The sequence below is a fragment of the Balaenoptera physalus genome (assembly GCF_965194825.1).
Source record: "Balaenoptera physalus genome assembly, chromosome: 2".
Taxonomy (NCBI): domain Eukaryota; kingdom Metazoa; phylum Chordata; class Mammalia; order Artiodactyla; family Balaenopteridae; genus Balaenoptera; species Balaenoptera physalus.
In genome coordinates, this window is record NC_138883.1 from 99,165,685 (window position 1) to 99,181,449 (window position 15,765).

General features: G+C 37.3%; 1 protein-coding gene and 1 long non-coding RNA gene across 6 annotated transcripts in view; one reads left to right on the forward strand and one right to left on the reverse strand.

The window, feature by feature from the left end:
- The window catches only part of LOC309654339, a 1,078,238-nt gene that overhangs the window by 854,543 nt on the left and 207,930 nt on the right, over positions 1–15,765 (forward strand). The window lies entirely within an intron of this gene.
- Positions 8,467–15,765, reverse strand: part of WDR72 (WD repeat domain 72) — a 193,288-nt gene continuing 185,989 nt past the window's right edge. For 4 of the 5 annotated variants that reach the window (XM_082445137.1, XM_082445136.1, XM_082445140.1 and 1 more), the window contains one exon: positions 8,467–11,031. In XM_082445137.1, the coding sequence (XP_082301263.1) occupies positions 10,976–11,031 (56 nt within the window). In that variant the 3' untranslated portion in view covers positions 8,467–10,975. Of the gene's footprint in view, positions 12,058–15,765 lie in introns of all 5 variants that reach the window. The other variant, XM_082445138.1, reaches the window with a different exon arrangement.

The following is a 15,765-nucleotide window of genomic DNA, read 5'->3' on the forward strand; positions in this document are numbered from 1 at the left end:
TTCCAATTTTATTGATTTGAGTCCTCTCCGTCTTTTTCTTGATGAGTCTGGCTAATGGATTATCAATTTTGTTTATCTTCTCAAAGAACCAGCTTTTAGTTTTATTGATCTTTGGTATTGTTTCCTTCATTTCTTTTTCATTTATTTGTGATCTGTTCTTTATGATTTCTTTCCTTCTGCTAACTTTGGTGTTTTTTTGATCTTCTTTCTCTAACTGCTTTAGGTGTGAGGTTAGGTTGTTTATTTGAGACATTTCTTGTTTCCTGAGGTAGGATTGTATTGCTATAAACTTCCCTCTTAGAACTGCTTTTGCTGCATCCCATAGGTTTTGGATCATCGTGTTTTCATTATCATTTGTTTCTAGGTATTTTTTGATTTCCTCTTTGATTTCTTTAGTGATCTCTTGATTATTTAGTAGCGTATTGTTTAGCCTCCATGTTTTTGTATTTTTTTACAGTTTTTTTCCTGTAATTGATATCTAGTCTCATAGCATTGTGATCAGAAAAGATACTTGATACGATTTCAACTTTCTTAAATTTACCAAGGCTTGATTTGTGACCCAAGATATGATCTATCCTGGAGAATGTTCCATGAGCACTTGAGAAGAAATTGTATTCTGTTGTTTTTGGATGGAATGTCCTATAAATATCAATTAAGTCCATCTTGTTTAATGTGTCATTTAAAGCTTGTGTTTCCTTATTTGATTTCATTTTGGATGATCTGTCCATTGGTGAAAGTGGGGTGTTAAAGACCCCTATTATGATTGTGTTACTGTCAATTTCCCCTTTTATGGCTGTTAGCATTTGCCTTATGTATTGAGCTGCTCCTATGTTGGGTACATAAGTATTTACAATTGTTATATCTTCTTCTTGGATTGATCCCTTGATCATTATGTAGTGTCCTTCTTTTTCTCTTGTAATAATCTTTATTTTAAAGTGTATTTTGTCTGGTATGAGAATTGCTACTCCAGCTTTCTTTCAATCTCCATTTGCATGGAATATCTTTTTCCATCCCCTCATTTTCAGTCTGTATGTGCCCCTAGGTCTGAAGTGGGTCTCTTGTGGACAGCATATATATGGGTCTTGTGTTTGTATCCATTCAGCCAGTCTGTGTCTTTTGGTTGGAGCATTTAATCCATTTACATTTAAGGTAGTTATTGATATGTATGTTCCTATTACCATTTTCTTAATTGTTTTGGGTTTGTTGTTGTAGATCTTTTCCTTCTCTTGTATTTCTTGCCTAGAGAAATTCCTTTAGCATTTGTTGTAAAGCTGGTTTGGTGGTGCTGGGTTTTCTTAGCTTTTGCTTGTCTGTAAAGTTTTTAATTTCTCCGTCAAATCCGAATGAGATCCTTGCTGGGTAGAGTAATCTTATAGGCTTTTCCCTTGCATCACTTTAAATATGTCCTGCCACTGCCTTCTAGCTTGCATAGTTTCTTCTGAAAGATCAGCTGTTTACCTTATGGGGTGTCCCTTGTATTTTATTTGTTGCTTTTCCCTTGCTGCTTTTAATATTTTTTCTTTGTATTTAATATTTGATAGTTTGATTAATATGTCTTGGCATGTTTCTCCTTGGATTTATCCTGTATGGGACTCTCTGCGCTTCCTGGACTTGATTGACTATTTCCTTTCAACTATAATCTCTTCAAATATTGTCTCAGTCCCTTTTTTTTCACTTCTTCTACTGGGATCCCTATAATTCGAATGTTAGTGCGTTTAATGTTGTCCCAGAAGTCTCTGAGACTGTCCTCAGTTCTTTTCATTCTTTTTTTTTATTCTGCTCTGCGGTAGTTATTTCCACTATTTTATCTTCCAGGTCACTTATCCATTCTTCTGCCTCAGTTATTCTGCTGTTGATTCCTTCTAGAGAATTTTTAATTTCATTTATTGTGTTGTTCATCATTGTTTGTTTGCTCATTAATTCTTCTAGGTCCTTGTTAAACGTTTCTTGTATTTTCTCCATTCTATTTCCAAGATTTTGGATCATCTTTACTATCATTACTCTGAGTTCTTTTTCAGGTAGACTGCCTATTTCCTGTTCATTTGTTTGGTCTGGTGGGTTTTTACCTTATTCCTTCATCTGCTGTGTATTTCTCTGTCTTCTCATTTTGCTTAACTTACGGTGTTTGGGGTCTCCTTTTTGCATGCTGCAGGTTCGTAGTTACCATTGTTTTTGATGTTGCCCCCAGTGGGTGAGGTTTGTTCAGTGGGTTGTGTAGGCTTCCTGGTGTAGGGGACTGGTGCCTGTGTTTAGTGGATGAGGCTGGATCTTGTCTTTCTTGTGGGCAGGACCACGTCTGGTCGGTGGTGTGTTTTGGGGTATCTGTGAACTTATTACAATTTTAGGCTGCCTCTCTGCTAATGGGTGGGGTTGTGTTCCTGTCTTGCTAGTTGTTTGGCATAGGGTGTCCAGCACTGTAGGTTCTGGTCGTTGAGTGGAGCTGTGTCTTAGCACTGAGATGTAGATCTCTGGGAGAGCTTTTGCCATTTGATATTACGTGGGGCCGGGAGGTCTCTGGTGGGCCAATGGCCTGAACTCAGCTCTCCCACCTCAGAGGCTCAGGCCTGACACCCGATCAGAGCATAAAGACCCTGTCAGCCACATGGCTCAGAAAAAAAGGGAGAAAAATAAAGAAAGAGGGCTTCCCTGGTGGTGCAGTGGTTGAGCATCTGCCTGCCAATGCAGGGGACACGGGTTCGAGCCCTGGTCTGGGAAGATCCCACATGCCGTGGAGCAACTAGGCCCGTGAGCCACAACTACTGAGCCTGAGCGTCTGGAGCCTCTGCTCTGCAACAAGAGAGGCCACGATAGTGAGAGGCCTGCGCACCGCGATGAAGAGTGGCCCCCACTTGCCACAACTAGAGAAAGCCCTCACACAGAAACGAAGACCCAACACAGCGGTAAATTAATTAATTAATTAATTAATTTAAAAAAAAAGAAATAAAGAAAAGTAAAATAAAATAGTTATTAAATTAAAAATTATTAAAAATAAAAATATTAAAATAATTTTAAAAAGAAAGAAAGAAAGAAAGCAACCAAACCAAAAAATAAATCCACCAATGATAACAAGTACTAAAAACTATACTAAAAAAAAGAAAAAAAAAGGGACAGACAGAATCCTAGGAAAAATAGCAAAAGCAAAGCTATACAGAGAAAATCACACAAAGAAACATACACATACACACGCACTCACAAAAAGAGAAAAAGGGAAAAAATATATAGATATATATTTTAAAAAAGGAAGAAAGCAACCAAATCAATAAAGAAATCTACCAAAGATAATAAGCTCTAAATACCAAACTAAGATAAACATAAAACCAGAAACAAATTAGATGCAGAAAGTAAACCCCAAGTCTACAGTTGCTCGCAAAGTCCACCGCCTCAATTTTGGGATGATTCATTGTCTATTCAGGTATTCCGCAGACGCAGAGTACATCAAGTTGATTGTGGAGATTTAATCTGCTGCTCCTGAGGCTGCACGGAGAAATTTCCCTTTCTTTTCTTTGTTCGCAGAGCTCCTGGGGTTCAGCTTTGGATTTGACCCCGCCTCTGTGTGTAGGTCACCTGGGGGCATCTGTTCCCCGCCTAGACAGGATGGGGTTAAAGTAGCAGCTGATTAGGGGGCTCTGGCTCCTCAGGCCAAGGGGAGGGAGGGGTATGGAATGTGGGGCAAGCGTGCGGCGGCAGAGGCCAGTGTGACGTTGCAACAGCCTGAGGCGTGCCGTGTGTTCTCCCAGGGAAGTTGTCCCTCGATCACGGGACCCTGGCAGTGGCGGGCTGCACAGGTTCCCAGGAGGGGAGGTATGGATAGTGACCTGTGCTTGCACATAGGCTTCTTGGTGTCTGCAGAAGCAGCCTTAGCGTTTCATGCCTATCTCTGCTGTCCGCGCTGATAGCTGCGGCTTGCGCCCGTCTCTGGAGCTTGTTTAGGTGGTGCTCTGAATCCCCTCTTCTTGTGCACCCTGAAACAATGGTCTCTTGCCTCTTAGGCAGGTCCAGACTTTTTCCCGGACTCCCTCCTGGCTAGCTGTGGCACACTAGCCCCCTTCAGGCTGTGTTCACGCAGCCAACCCCAGTCCTCTCCCTGGGATCTGACCTCCGAATCCTGAGCCTCAGCTCCCAGCCCCCACCCGACCTGGTGGGGGAGCAGACAAGCCTCTTAGGCTGGTGAGTGCTGGTCAGCACCGATCCTCTGTGTGGGAATCTTTCTGCTTTGCCCTCCGCACCCCTGTTGCTGCACTCTCCTCCATGGCTCCGAAGATTCCCCCCTGCGCCACCCGCAGTCTCCGCCCACAAAGGGCCCTCCTAGTGTGTGGAAACTTTCCTCCGTCACAGCTCCCTCCCACTGGTGCAGTTCCCGTCCCTATTCTTTTGTCTCTGTTTTTCCTTTTTTCTTTTGCCCTACCCTGGTATGCAGGGAGTTTCTTGCCTTTTGGGAAGTCTGAGGTCCTCTGTCACTGTTCAGTAGGTGTTCTGTAGGAGTTGTTCCGCATGTACATGGAGTTTTGATGTATTTGTGGGGAGGAAGGTGATCTCCACGTCTTACTCCTCCGCCATCTTGAAGTTGCCTCCAGCCTTGACCTTTAAATAAACTGTTGAACACTTCTAAACTAGCTCTTGATCCTGGGAGTGCTAAGTTAACATGAAACATTTTAAAAGAAAAGACTTTTATTAAAACAGACTATTTAGATTGTTTATGCCAAAGTGCTCTCCCTAATCTGAGTTAAAGCACTTATTCAAGCACTGGAGTGCCATGATAGTTGGCTATAATTAAGATTCCAAAACCAGGCATTTTTGGTATGTGTAGTAATTTCAATTATTTGTACTATTATATCAGTAATACTGTACATGCATATGGTAATTGAGAGATTGGAATTATTAGTCCCTATGTATAGATGAGAAAATTGAGGTTCAGGATTGTATATGAAACTACTTTTGTAATGTCGAACAGCTAGTAAGAAAGTGAAGGTGTGAGATGCAATGACAGTACTGAAGACTGCATGTGCAATGCCTGCTGCAACACAAAATACCTGCATTAAACTACATAGATATGTGGGGAAAGTGATCAAGGACATAAAGAACAAAAGAAGTGAGGAACAGTGAAAACCAGATTAAAAGATATTAGATATAGAACCCTCTCCTCACCTTATGCTTCACCTGTGCCTGGAATGGTGTATATTTGCTTGCTATTTTGGACACGTTGACCAACCCTGTATAAAAAGAACACTGAAGACTCCTTCACCAAAGCTACCTATGCTTGCTATCACATATCCTAGTTCTAGCCAAATGCCAGGAATTAAAGAAAATCTCACTGCTCATTAGTTTCCAATACTAAGGAAGGGCACACTTATTTCCATAAAGGTAGGCATCCTGGTTTCACTTCTGGCTGGGTGCAGGAGCCACCAGCTTCCTCAAGGCAGTGACCCCCATCAATGCAACGGCTCAATACCTTCTGTTTGTTTTCTGGCCTCACTTTCAGGTGCCCTGGGCCTCTCAGCTCAGACAGAACCTTCATTTGATTTGCACACAGAACTAACTTGAATGCAGTCACCTCCAGTTAGGACAATAAGAGAAAATGGCTTTATTTGGATGACTAAAGGAAAATCTCTCCACATTTACTAAATACCCTGGCTTCTTAGATGCTTACAAAGAATAAAGGGACATACTTTCACCATTTCCCAGGAAAGCTTAGGTGGTAGTGAAATAAAGCAGAGTTTTCTTCCTTTTTCTTCAGAGAAAGTCTTTAGCCTGAGAGAAGGTAAAGAAGTAAGATCCTAGTAAATAAACAGAAACCTAATACTGCAAACATGTATGAGGGTAGAATATAACTTCTGTATTAAGAAAAATGATGAATGTTTTCACATTATGGGAACAGCTTTAGCACACCCTAAAAATAGCATATTAGCGATATGTGAAGACATAGAGGTATTTGTCACTATACTTTAAACCTTTTCTCTTCCACAAGGATTTTTAGTAAGTATATGCTATGGACTAGAGCTCAGAGACTGTGAAAGAAAATTTCTAGCCTTGAGTGTTGCTGCCACCTACATGACGGGAAGACTACAAACAAAACCCAACCCCTTTCCAGACAAGCATCAGCTGCAGTATACTTTCTATGAAAACATACTTTAGAAATCTCCAAATTTGTTCCTTTAATTGACTATCCCAGTCACAACTGAAGTGATAGTGTTCATTGTTTTCACCTCACTTCTTGTCTCAAATTCTTGCAGAAATTGGAGAAGTTTTGTTTAGATTGGTGGGAATACACTGACTTGTATGAAATAGGGACTGATCCAAGGAAATCTTCCTTATCATCAAAACAATCCTAAGTGCAACTTGATCCCTGTGACAATGAGTGTCTCAGGGACAGGATGAAGGCTCTCAATCTTACTGTCCTATAGTTTCCCCCCCCACCACCACCCCAAGCCTGCAGGCTTTAAAATACAAGAGGAAGAAATAAATACAATGTTTCCTCAGTTGATTATAACTATAAGTTGATGCAAATGGAGATAACATGAATGTAAGAATTCTTTTGATATAGATAAGAGTGGTTATTTCTGACAGGAAATGCAGTTGCCACTGCAGAACTAATAGGAAATCTCTTTAAAAGTCTAAAGGAAACTTGTGATATGTCAAGAACATGTCATAGATCTTCCTTTTATCTTGGATGGCATCATCTGAGGGCCATGATGCTTGGTGACTGAGGCTGTGTGAAACACATTCTCCCTAGAAGATACACATGCAAGATCGAAAAGCCGATTGATGACTTTACAGATAATTGCAATTAAAATAATTACTAAGTGAATAAATGATAGGTTTTATAAGCAAGTACCAAGCAATTACTGCTATTGCATCATGTGATGAATATTGGCATTTTGCTGGCATTTGGCACTTTCCAGATTTAGGCACAGTGTTGTACTAAACATGTACTAGTCATCTTTGATGTTAAAAACCTTGTATCTTGAATTAAAAAATCACTGCTACCTTTCCAATTAGTAACAAGTTGAAGACAGAAGGATCCCTAAAAACAATGATGGGAAAACCTTATCTGTGCAATGAAAAAAGGGCATTTGGAAAAACAATGTCAAAAGGGAGCAGTATATGTGCTCAACATTTCACCCTGTATACCACTAGAAATAAGCCATTTAAAACATTTTCAATGGTCTATGGCTTCGGTTTTCACATGGTATTAAAACAACTATTTCTTACCATTTGTATCATTATAATCATGCTCATAATGATGAAGTTGTCACAGTCTATTTACCTGCACTATGCTTTCTGGGATAAAAGTGAATTTATCCTAGACTTAATGAATAGAGCCTAAGGCTAGACGGTGGCAAAAAATTCAGTAATCAAGATAAATATATTTTAACATAATATTTATAAAAATCAAATTAATGCAAAAAAATCCATGACATTGAAATCTTAAATAAAGATGGAATCTGATAAGGTCTGATGAGGGTGAGAGGAGTGAGTGAGTGGTACCAGGACAGACCTCACCCCAGTCCCTGCCCTGCCAATGACATGAAGTGACTCATGCTGTCTTCAGGGGTCACAGTTGGGTGGGAGTTTCCAGTGGCATGCTCTTACTGGAAGATCTGTTAATTTCCAGTTTACATTTTTCTCATACATGCTATCTGTAGGGTCCTTGTTGATGAAATCACAGTGCAAAGTCGTCTGGGGACCATTGTACAGGAAGCCATGTAGCTTCATCAGAAAGATATCTACTCAAGAAAGTTTTAACTTTGCAACTTTTTTGGTCACAGTTCATTTTGAAAGTATTTTACATTGCTAACTAGGTACATGTTTACAAAGTAATGACTTCCATATGAGATTAGACACAACTTTGAGCACTTTACATGTAAAATAACATTTTGTGGAGAACCAAAGAATATATAGCACTACGTTTAAATAACTGTGTATTCAAAATGTATGCAATAGAAATTTTAAAATTACATGAAAGAGTCCATTATGTAAAAATGACTTTAAAGTCAATTGGAATTAATATATTCTGAGCCTTCTTTTTAAACATCTGGCATAAAACTTAAATTTTAAAAATTCAATTATTATAATGTGCCCTCTAAAGACTGAAGAGAAAGAATACCTTTTCTAAAATTTTCATATGAATAATTATAAAAGGCTTTTAAATATAGAACATTGGAGGGAAGTGTACAAGAAAGGAAACAAAAAATACCCCAATACTACCATCTTGAGATAGAATGTTAATACTTAGTAAAATATTTCCTATCGTTTTTCTAATAGTGACACGTTTAAAGTAGCCTTAACTTAGTTTCTAAAATAGCAACAGAATATTTCAGGCCTGAGGGCACCGTTCCATGTTTATAATGCTATAAATTTTACCTTATATTTGAAGTGTTTTACAGTGTTCAGATTGCTTTCCATAAACCATCTCGTAGAGGGCCTCTGGACGAGCCCTTTGAGGGAGCTCTCTACATGGATGGGGAAGCGAGGCTCTGAGATGCACAGCAAGGACATGCTGCCTAGACACATGGCAGTGAAGTCTTGGCTCTTAAACCTAGATTCTTCCCTTATGCAATATTGCCAGTGTGTAACTCCACAATGAATAACAGAACCCAGGCTTGCAAATTTGAAAATATGATATTCCTTGGAGGAAAATATATAATCATAAACATCACCAAGATAATTACCAAAAAAGAAACCCAATGTAATTTTTAAATGATTTACTTATTACAATGACAAGGAAGACTCTGGATACAAACACAGCTGTTTGCTAATACAATTACTCCACTGTCACCTAAGACTGTACATACAAAGGGACAAACACCTAATTAAGAGGCAGTCAGTTTTGAGTTTCTAGGTACCATATGAGTGATCCATTTAATTGTGTGGCAATGTACTATTTCAAATCCTCCTCACAACAGAAATTCCTGAAACATGTTGAAAGTAAGTCAATATCATTATTTTTAAGCAGACTAGTGGATCTGTGTCATAAATACACTTGCACATGGATATCAGGGAACATTATTTAAATGTCTGTCTCTAAAACTCTCATTTTTAGGAATTAAAAGTTTTGATAATTAATGGTGTTGGTCTCCAGAATTCATATTGGTGAAAGATTTTAATTAGTCATTCGATAGGAATTTTTAAATTTTAGTAACTATAAAATGTGTTACCAAAAAAATCTTAAAAATTTCATTTAGTAATGTCAGGGTTATGCTACTTCTAATTTCCTATAGCTAGTGACATAATAAAACATTTATCAAGAATCCAGTATTGGTTTCCTTGGACCTGAAAAAATGCTAACTATGGCAACTATTTAAACTTATTTTTATCCTTCTTTGAAAAAAGAATAATAGGACATAGCTATAAAAACAAAGAAGTTTATTTTTAATAAACATACCAGAACTTGAGCATCCGAATTAGTTTCAACTATTAAAATTGCCCTTGTGAGAGGATATATCCTTATTTGATATTGCTATCATTAATAATATTTTTGGTAGTCCTCCTTGTAATGGTTTTCAGAGCCAGAACACAGCATGCAAGAAAATGTGTTCCATTGCTTAGCTTGCTACCTTCCCATACTTTGAATTTTGTTCCAAGTGGCTTTTGACAATTTTCAGAGGGGTGAGGGAAGCACACACACACATATATATATATTTTTTCAAAGGATGGTAATTTTCCATCATTATTCATATTAACAATATGTTATTGTTACTGACATACAACTCAAAAGTAATTTCAAATAATATCATCTTTTAGGAAAAAAAAGAACACACATTTTTGTCTATTTTAAAACAGTCACACTCACGTCTCTAGTTCTGGTATATTCATTTACGCCAATCATTAATTATAAGCTCTGTAAGGGTAGAAACCATTCTATTTCAATTTTATAGCTCTATTCTCTAATCTCCCCCTCTCCCTTGCCCACTGCATCCTCCCTTGTACAGAACCTGATGCTGGTGCCCCAAAAAATGTTTGTTGAATTGAAGTGACTACAACTTCCCTATTAGATAGATATATAAAGATATATATCATATATTTAACACTTTATTTCCATTTTTCTATGGATTAGTCAATATTTGTATTCATATGCACACTAATAATCTTCTTGATGATTTTCTATAAATTCAGGAATTATACAATATAAATCACAGCAAATAAATCGGATCACTAAAGGCCTTAATAGATGAGCACTTTATGTCTGTTCTTATTTATATTGCTTCCCATATTTTAGTTTGAGAATTCCTGCTAGTCAAGCTTCTTTCTGGGAATAGAACTACAAGAGTTTATACTTATTAAGGATCAATTGTGATGTGCTATCAGTAGATTCCCCTCCCCTAGTTTACATGTATATGGCCAACAAGATCAACCTTTAGCTAAAGACATTAGCCTCTATGTCATTAGAAGTCTAAATTAACTTGACTGCACAAGATTGGTCCCTATTATACTGTGTATCACTTATTTGGGCTAATTGATGACTAAATGGAATTGGCTATTTGTTGACATTTCATGCTTAAGGATGAGATTTACCATAGAGTGATTGATCTGAATTAAAGCATCTACTAAGACAAAATGTCCTAACCTAACAAATCAAACAAATTTGGTAAAGTTTTAGATCAAATACATTTAAGCAACATTAAATTTAAAAGCATTGTTTGTTACATTGTTTAAAAGCAATAGGGTTATATAATTCAGGAACTGAAAAATGGAAGAAAATCTAAAATGGTATTAAATTTGTGTCTGTGGGCTGGCACTCCTTGTTGGAAATAGTCAAACAAAAGTAAGAGGCATCGAATGATTTAGACAATGATTTTCTAAAATTAGATGAATTTGAATATTTTCCATCAGTAATGACTCTGGCCAAAGTATCAGCAAATATACTACAAACTAATAACTAGACTAATAACAACATAGCTTATACACAATGATAAACAACTGGCATGTTCGGGGTTTCTTAATTTGTCCAAATCCAGTTCTACAGATGAGATTCCATTTAGCACAGCTTGCAGGAGCACACCTTTGCTATCCATAAATGATGCCTTCGTTCACCTGGAAAGAAAACAGATTATCTTGGGTTATATGGTGAAATAAAGAAATAAGAGAGAAGAAAGGGAAGGAGGAAGGAAGGAGAGAGGAAGGGTGGGAGAGAGGGGAGGATGAAAGGAGGGAGGAAAGGAGGAAAGAAATAAGGGAAGAAATGGAAGAAGGAAGAAAGAAAGAAAGGAATTACCTATAATTTCTACATTTCTTTTTCTATATGAAATAAAATGTTAAGACAATAAAGAAATTCTTATAAACCAGGCCTCAGGTAAATGTATTTTAATTGCACATCTTATTGGTATAGGTCTTTTTTAATCACCGAGAAAGGTAAAAAGTTGTCAACAAGATGAATCGGGTTTGAAATTAGTAAATTTCCATAAATTTCAAGCAGCTGAATTGTTCTTAGAGAAACTCACAACTGCAGTTTTAGGACCAAATGTTATAAGTGTCAGCTGAAATATGGTTTGAGCTATGGAATAAAAAAAAAAAACGCACGTACTTCTCAGACTACTTGGATGATTATTGCAGGCTAAAAGATCACTTGATTAAATTAATTTGAATAATTGGAGCTTTGTGCCTCAGTAAACTGCTTCTAAACACATTTATATTAATGATGTGACCAATCATAGTAACTCCCACTCCTACTGGCAAAAACTCAAAAAGCTCATTATTTACTTTAGCTAACCAATATTCAGAATTGTATTATATATGTATTACATATATATGCCTAGAATTGTATGTCCTTTAAAGGTCATTAGATTAATGCTTAAAATTTTCCCTTTGGGTAAATTATTTACAATACTGATATTGTTAAACACAACTAGAAGACGGAGTTTACATGTTTTTACTACTGAAATTGTTCTTACTTCTTCTGGAACGTTTTTTTTTACCACTCACCATAAGAAGTGTGTTCTCGATGGCTATGATTGATGTGCTGCTCGCACATTCTACGTTTTTCCTGCTTCACGCATCATCATCGGCCATCTCCAACACTGCACTCCTGAATCTGTCCTACTTTCTGTTACCTGATTTTTGCTGGTGATTCATGAGCCAGAATAGTACAAAAAAAAACAAAAACAAAAAAAAACCTTGGCTTTTCACAATGTAGTATCCCCTAGGAAACTGTAAGAAATCTAGTTTTGTTCGTCAGATTCATGCAAATGCAATATTGATTTAACAATGATGTATGTGGATCTACACACATAACGTGCTATATAAAAACCACTAAAGTGTTCTGTTAATGGCAGATGCGTACTGATTATAAACTACTTCAGAATGACATAAAAATGCTTATCTGAATCCTTTTTTTTTTGTACTTCCAAGCTCTCTCTTGTCACTACTATTTTCAGCTGAAGCTATATTTAAGTGCACTATCCCTCGTGCACTAGGAAGTAAAATTCTTAATTTTCCAAGCCAATAAGGTGATAAAAGCTCAAGGTTTCTCATTAACACTTGGATAAAATTTGTGAATGTCACACTAAATTTTTTATCATCATGAGTACAAGGATGAGGGGCAAGGAACACTTTTTTAATATTCTGGAGATTGGGGATTGAGCTATAATCACTGTGCATGAAACAGTTAATAAGAAGTTAACCATCGAAAGACTAAACTGAACTATTTTTGTGATAACATCTTTCAGATTCAAAAGCAACCAGGCCTTAAAGAGCCAAACAAAGAAAGCCTAATGGCCCTAAAAACTCAAAAAAGGGAGCTGCAAGTTCACGTGTTGTCTCAGTGCTTCTATTACTAGACATTGAAGTTATTCCCACAGGTTCCGGGAATGTATAAGTGCTGGTGAAGAAGCCAGTAGACTTCACAGAGTCTAAGCCAGAAACTTCAATCTGGGATTCACCTGCGAGTCAAAACTCTTTGCTAATGAATTATTCCAAAGAAAAGATACTGCTGAGGGAGGCCTTAACCGATCAGACAAGACCTCCAGGTTCACTAGCTGGCTCAGAGTAATAAGAATGCTCTGGTCTAAAGGTGCTTTGCCAACCTTAATGGACTGCAGGCACTCACCTGGGTATACAGCTTGAACCAATAAAAAGATCACATGATGAATAAGGTAGAGCGCTTTAGAGACTGGGTGAATGACCACTCCACCAGGTATCTAAATTGTGACCTATATGCACACTCCAGGCCATTTACAAATGGGTCATCCTAGTCAATTCAGTGCTGGAGAAGCAGTGATGTCAATGAAAAAATAAACAATCTACATACTGAGTTCAAAACCCATTTTATTCAAAGACAGTCAATTTGCAAAGTCAACCTTACTGTTTTTGTTTTTCTTTTTTTAAATTTTTTATTTATTTATTTATTTATTTATGACTGTTTTGAGTCTTCGTTTTTGTGCGAGGGCTTTCTCTAGTTGCGGCAAGCGGGGGCCACTCTTCATCGCGGTGCGCGGGCCTCTCACTATCGCAGCCTCTCTTGTTGCTGAGCACAGGCTCCAGACGCACAGGCTCAGTAGTTGTGGCTCACGGGCCTAGTTGCTCCGCGGCATGTGGGATCTTCCCAGACCAGGGCTCGAACCTGTGTCCCCTGCTTTGGCAGGCAGATTCTCAACCACTGCGCCACCAGGGAAGCCCAACCTTACTGTTTTATAGAAATTCTAAAAGTTTGATTTTATTACTGATATTTTTAAATGCTCTATCAACATTTTAAAAATTTCAACTTCATCTTTTAAAAAATTGTTTTAGTTTTTCTGCACTTCAAGTTTTCTTACTCTCCGCAAATGCAAATTAGTTGATATGAGCAATATAAAGCTATATGAGCTAAAGTAATATGATGTTTAGAGAATTTGCCAAGAAATCTCTCCTTGGAGAGAAGAATATGTGAGGCAATATTCTTGAACTGTGCTTGAAAAGGAAAATGATTTTTTTGTTTTCATTTTCCAGATGCTGTTTGAACAACTGGGCTATTCATTTAAAATGATGTAATAAATATATTAGTCATTTAGAATTGCATAGATAAAACCATGTAAGGTCAATATCCATTAAAGCCAAAAGACTGACCACATTCAACTTTGTAACTAGGGGATTTTGCATATACATGAAAACGTTAAAAAGAATTTTAAATGAGTGATAATATTCCAGGTGAAAATGGTAAGAATAATTCATTCAGATTTAAATACACTCCTTTCCATACAAGAAATAATGACTATACTAATGAAATTATAAGCTTAGCTACTGAAGCAGCTCTATTGGTTTGAGAACATCTCAAAGTTTACCATTTAAAAATCCCAAATTTCGTTTTTTTCTTCTAACAAAGGCAGTTAAACATGCTTTCCAGAGAAACACCACCTGTACATGGTAAATAGAGGTAACTAAACAACCAAAGTAATGTTTATAGTTTTGGAGCCCCTACATTTGAATGACTTGATATTTTGAAGTTAATTTTTGGACGCTGAGAAGTGGACAGTCATATTTTCACAGTACAAGGAAGTCCCACCATGCCACCAATTTCACAAATCTTCCTTCATGCTCAGTGTTAAGAATTTTGCCTCTCAAATGCTCAGACTTCAAGGAACTGCTCTCTCTCATCAAAATCTTTCTTACTAAACAAGCACCTCTGTCAGAAGTGTCTTAATTTCTTATCACAGAATTTTATCCACACAAGGAGCAATAAATAATTCATGTCACTGCCTCTTTGTTGTGTGTCCCTGAACTGCACAGAGCTGGAAGGCTGACAGCTGTGTCAGGACAAGCACCAAAGATCTGACATGACAAGTGACTAACAAGTTTCTTTCAGTTCATAGAGAAGGAAGACAATGGCCCAAAGTGCAGAAAGAAATCTTGAAACAAAATAAAACTGCTTCTTTCTTTTTACCTAAGTGTTTGCTATGAGCTTATTTCCAACCCACAAGCCCTGGTCATTTTATAGGACTGCCCAGCCCCCTTTATTCCTCACACTCGCTTGGCCATTTACGCCTGGCCACGGATCAATATGAGCAATTCTTGGAGAAATACGATGTCTCCATGACAACCAAGCCACAAATTCTCAGTGGAAGGCAGTGAGACCAGTAGTGAACTCTCCAGAGGTTTCTAGGCCTATAAGGCAAGATGTCTTAAAATGCAGGAATGGACAGAGGAAAAAGCCAGAGTAATTCATTCTTTATTACCAGTTTAATGATGTCCAATGTATAGAATGGTACTCACTTTTTAAGTTAAGATTCTTTATCAGCACCTATATTTTCTAACTGATCTTTCTTTTTTGATATAACCTTTTGTTTATATCAATCAGATAGACTATGCTATGTTTAAATCTCACTACAATTCCACTCATATTGAGGGATGACTGAAATTTATTCTACTTTTGAAACAGTATAAAGCTGATCTATTTTTGCCAAAAGCAATGAACACTTCGGTTAAAAACTTGCCTCGTGGATTTAACTGCCTGTTAAATGATTGATAGAAACCTAGTTTAAAAACTAGGTTTTTAAACTGTTTTTAAAACAGTTTAAAAACCTAGTAAAAATTAGACAAAATTTTAGTCAGAACTAAATGTAATTTAAAAATAATTTTAATAGAAATCTGATGCTACCACTACCCGCTCCCTTTTCACGTGGGACACATCTACATTTGTCGTTTGGATATTATGGCAGGGGGTGGGGCTAATGTGCTAATGAAAAATTTCTGTCATCGCTAAAGATGCCATTGCTCAGTTCCATGGATGCTGAAGCAGAAGTGTGGTTGAGAACAGACACCCAGCAGCAGATCTTCTTTTGAGGAATCTTGGTGTAG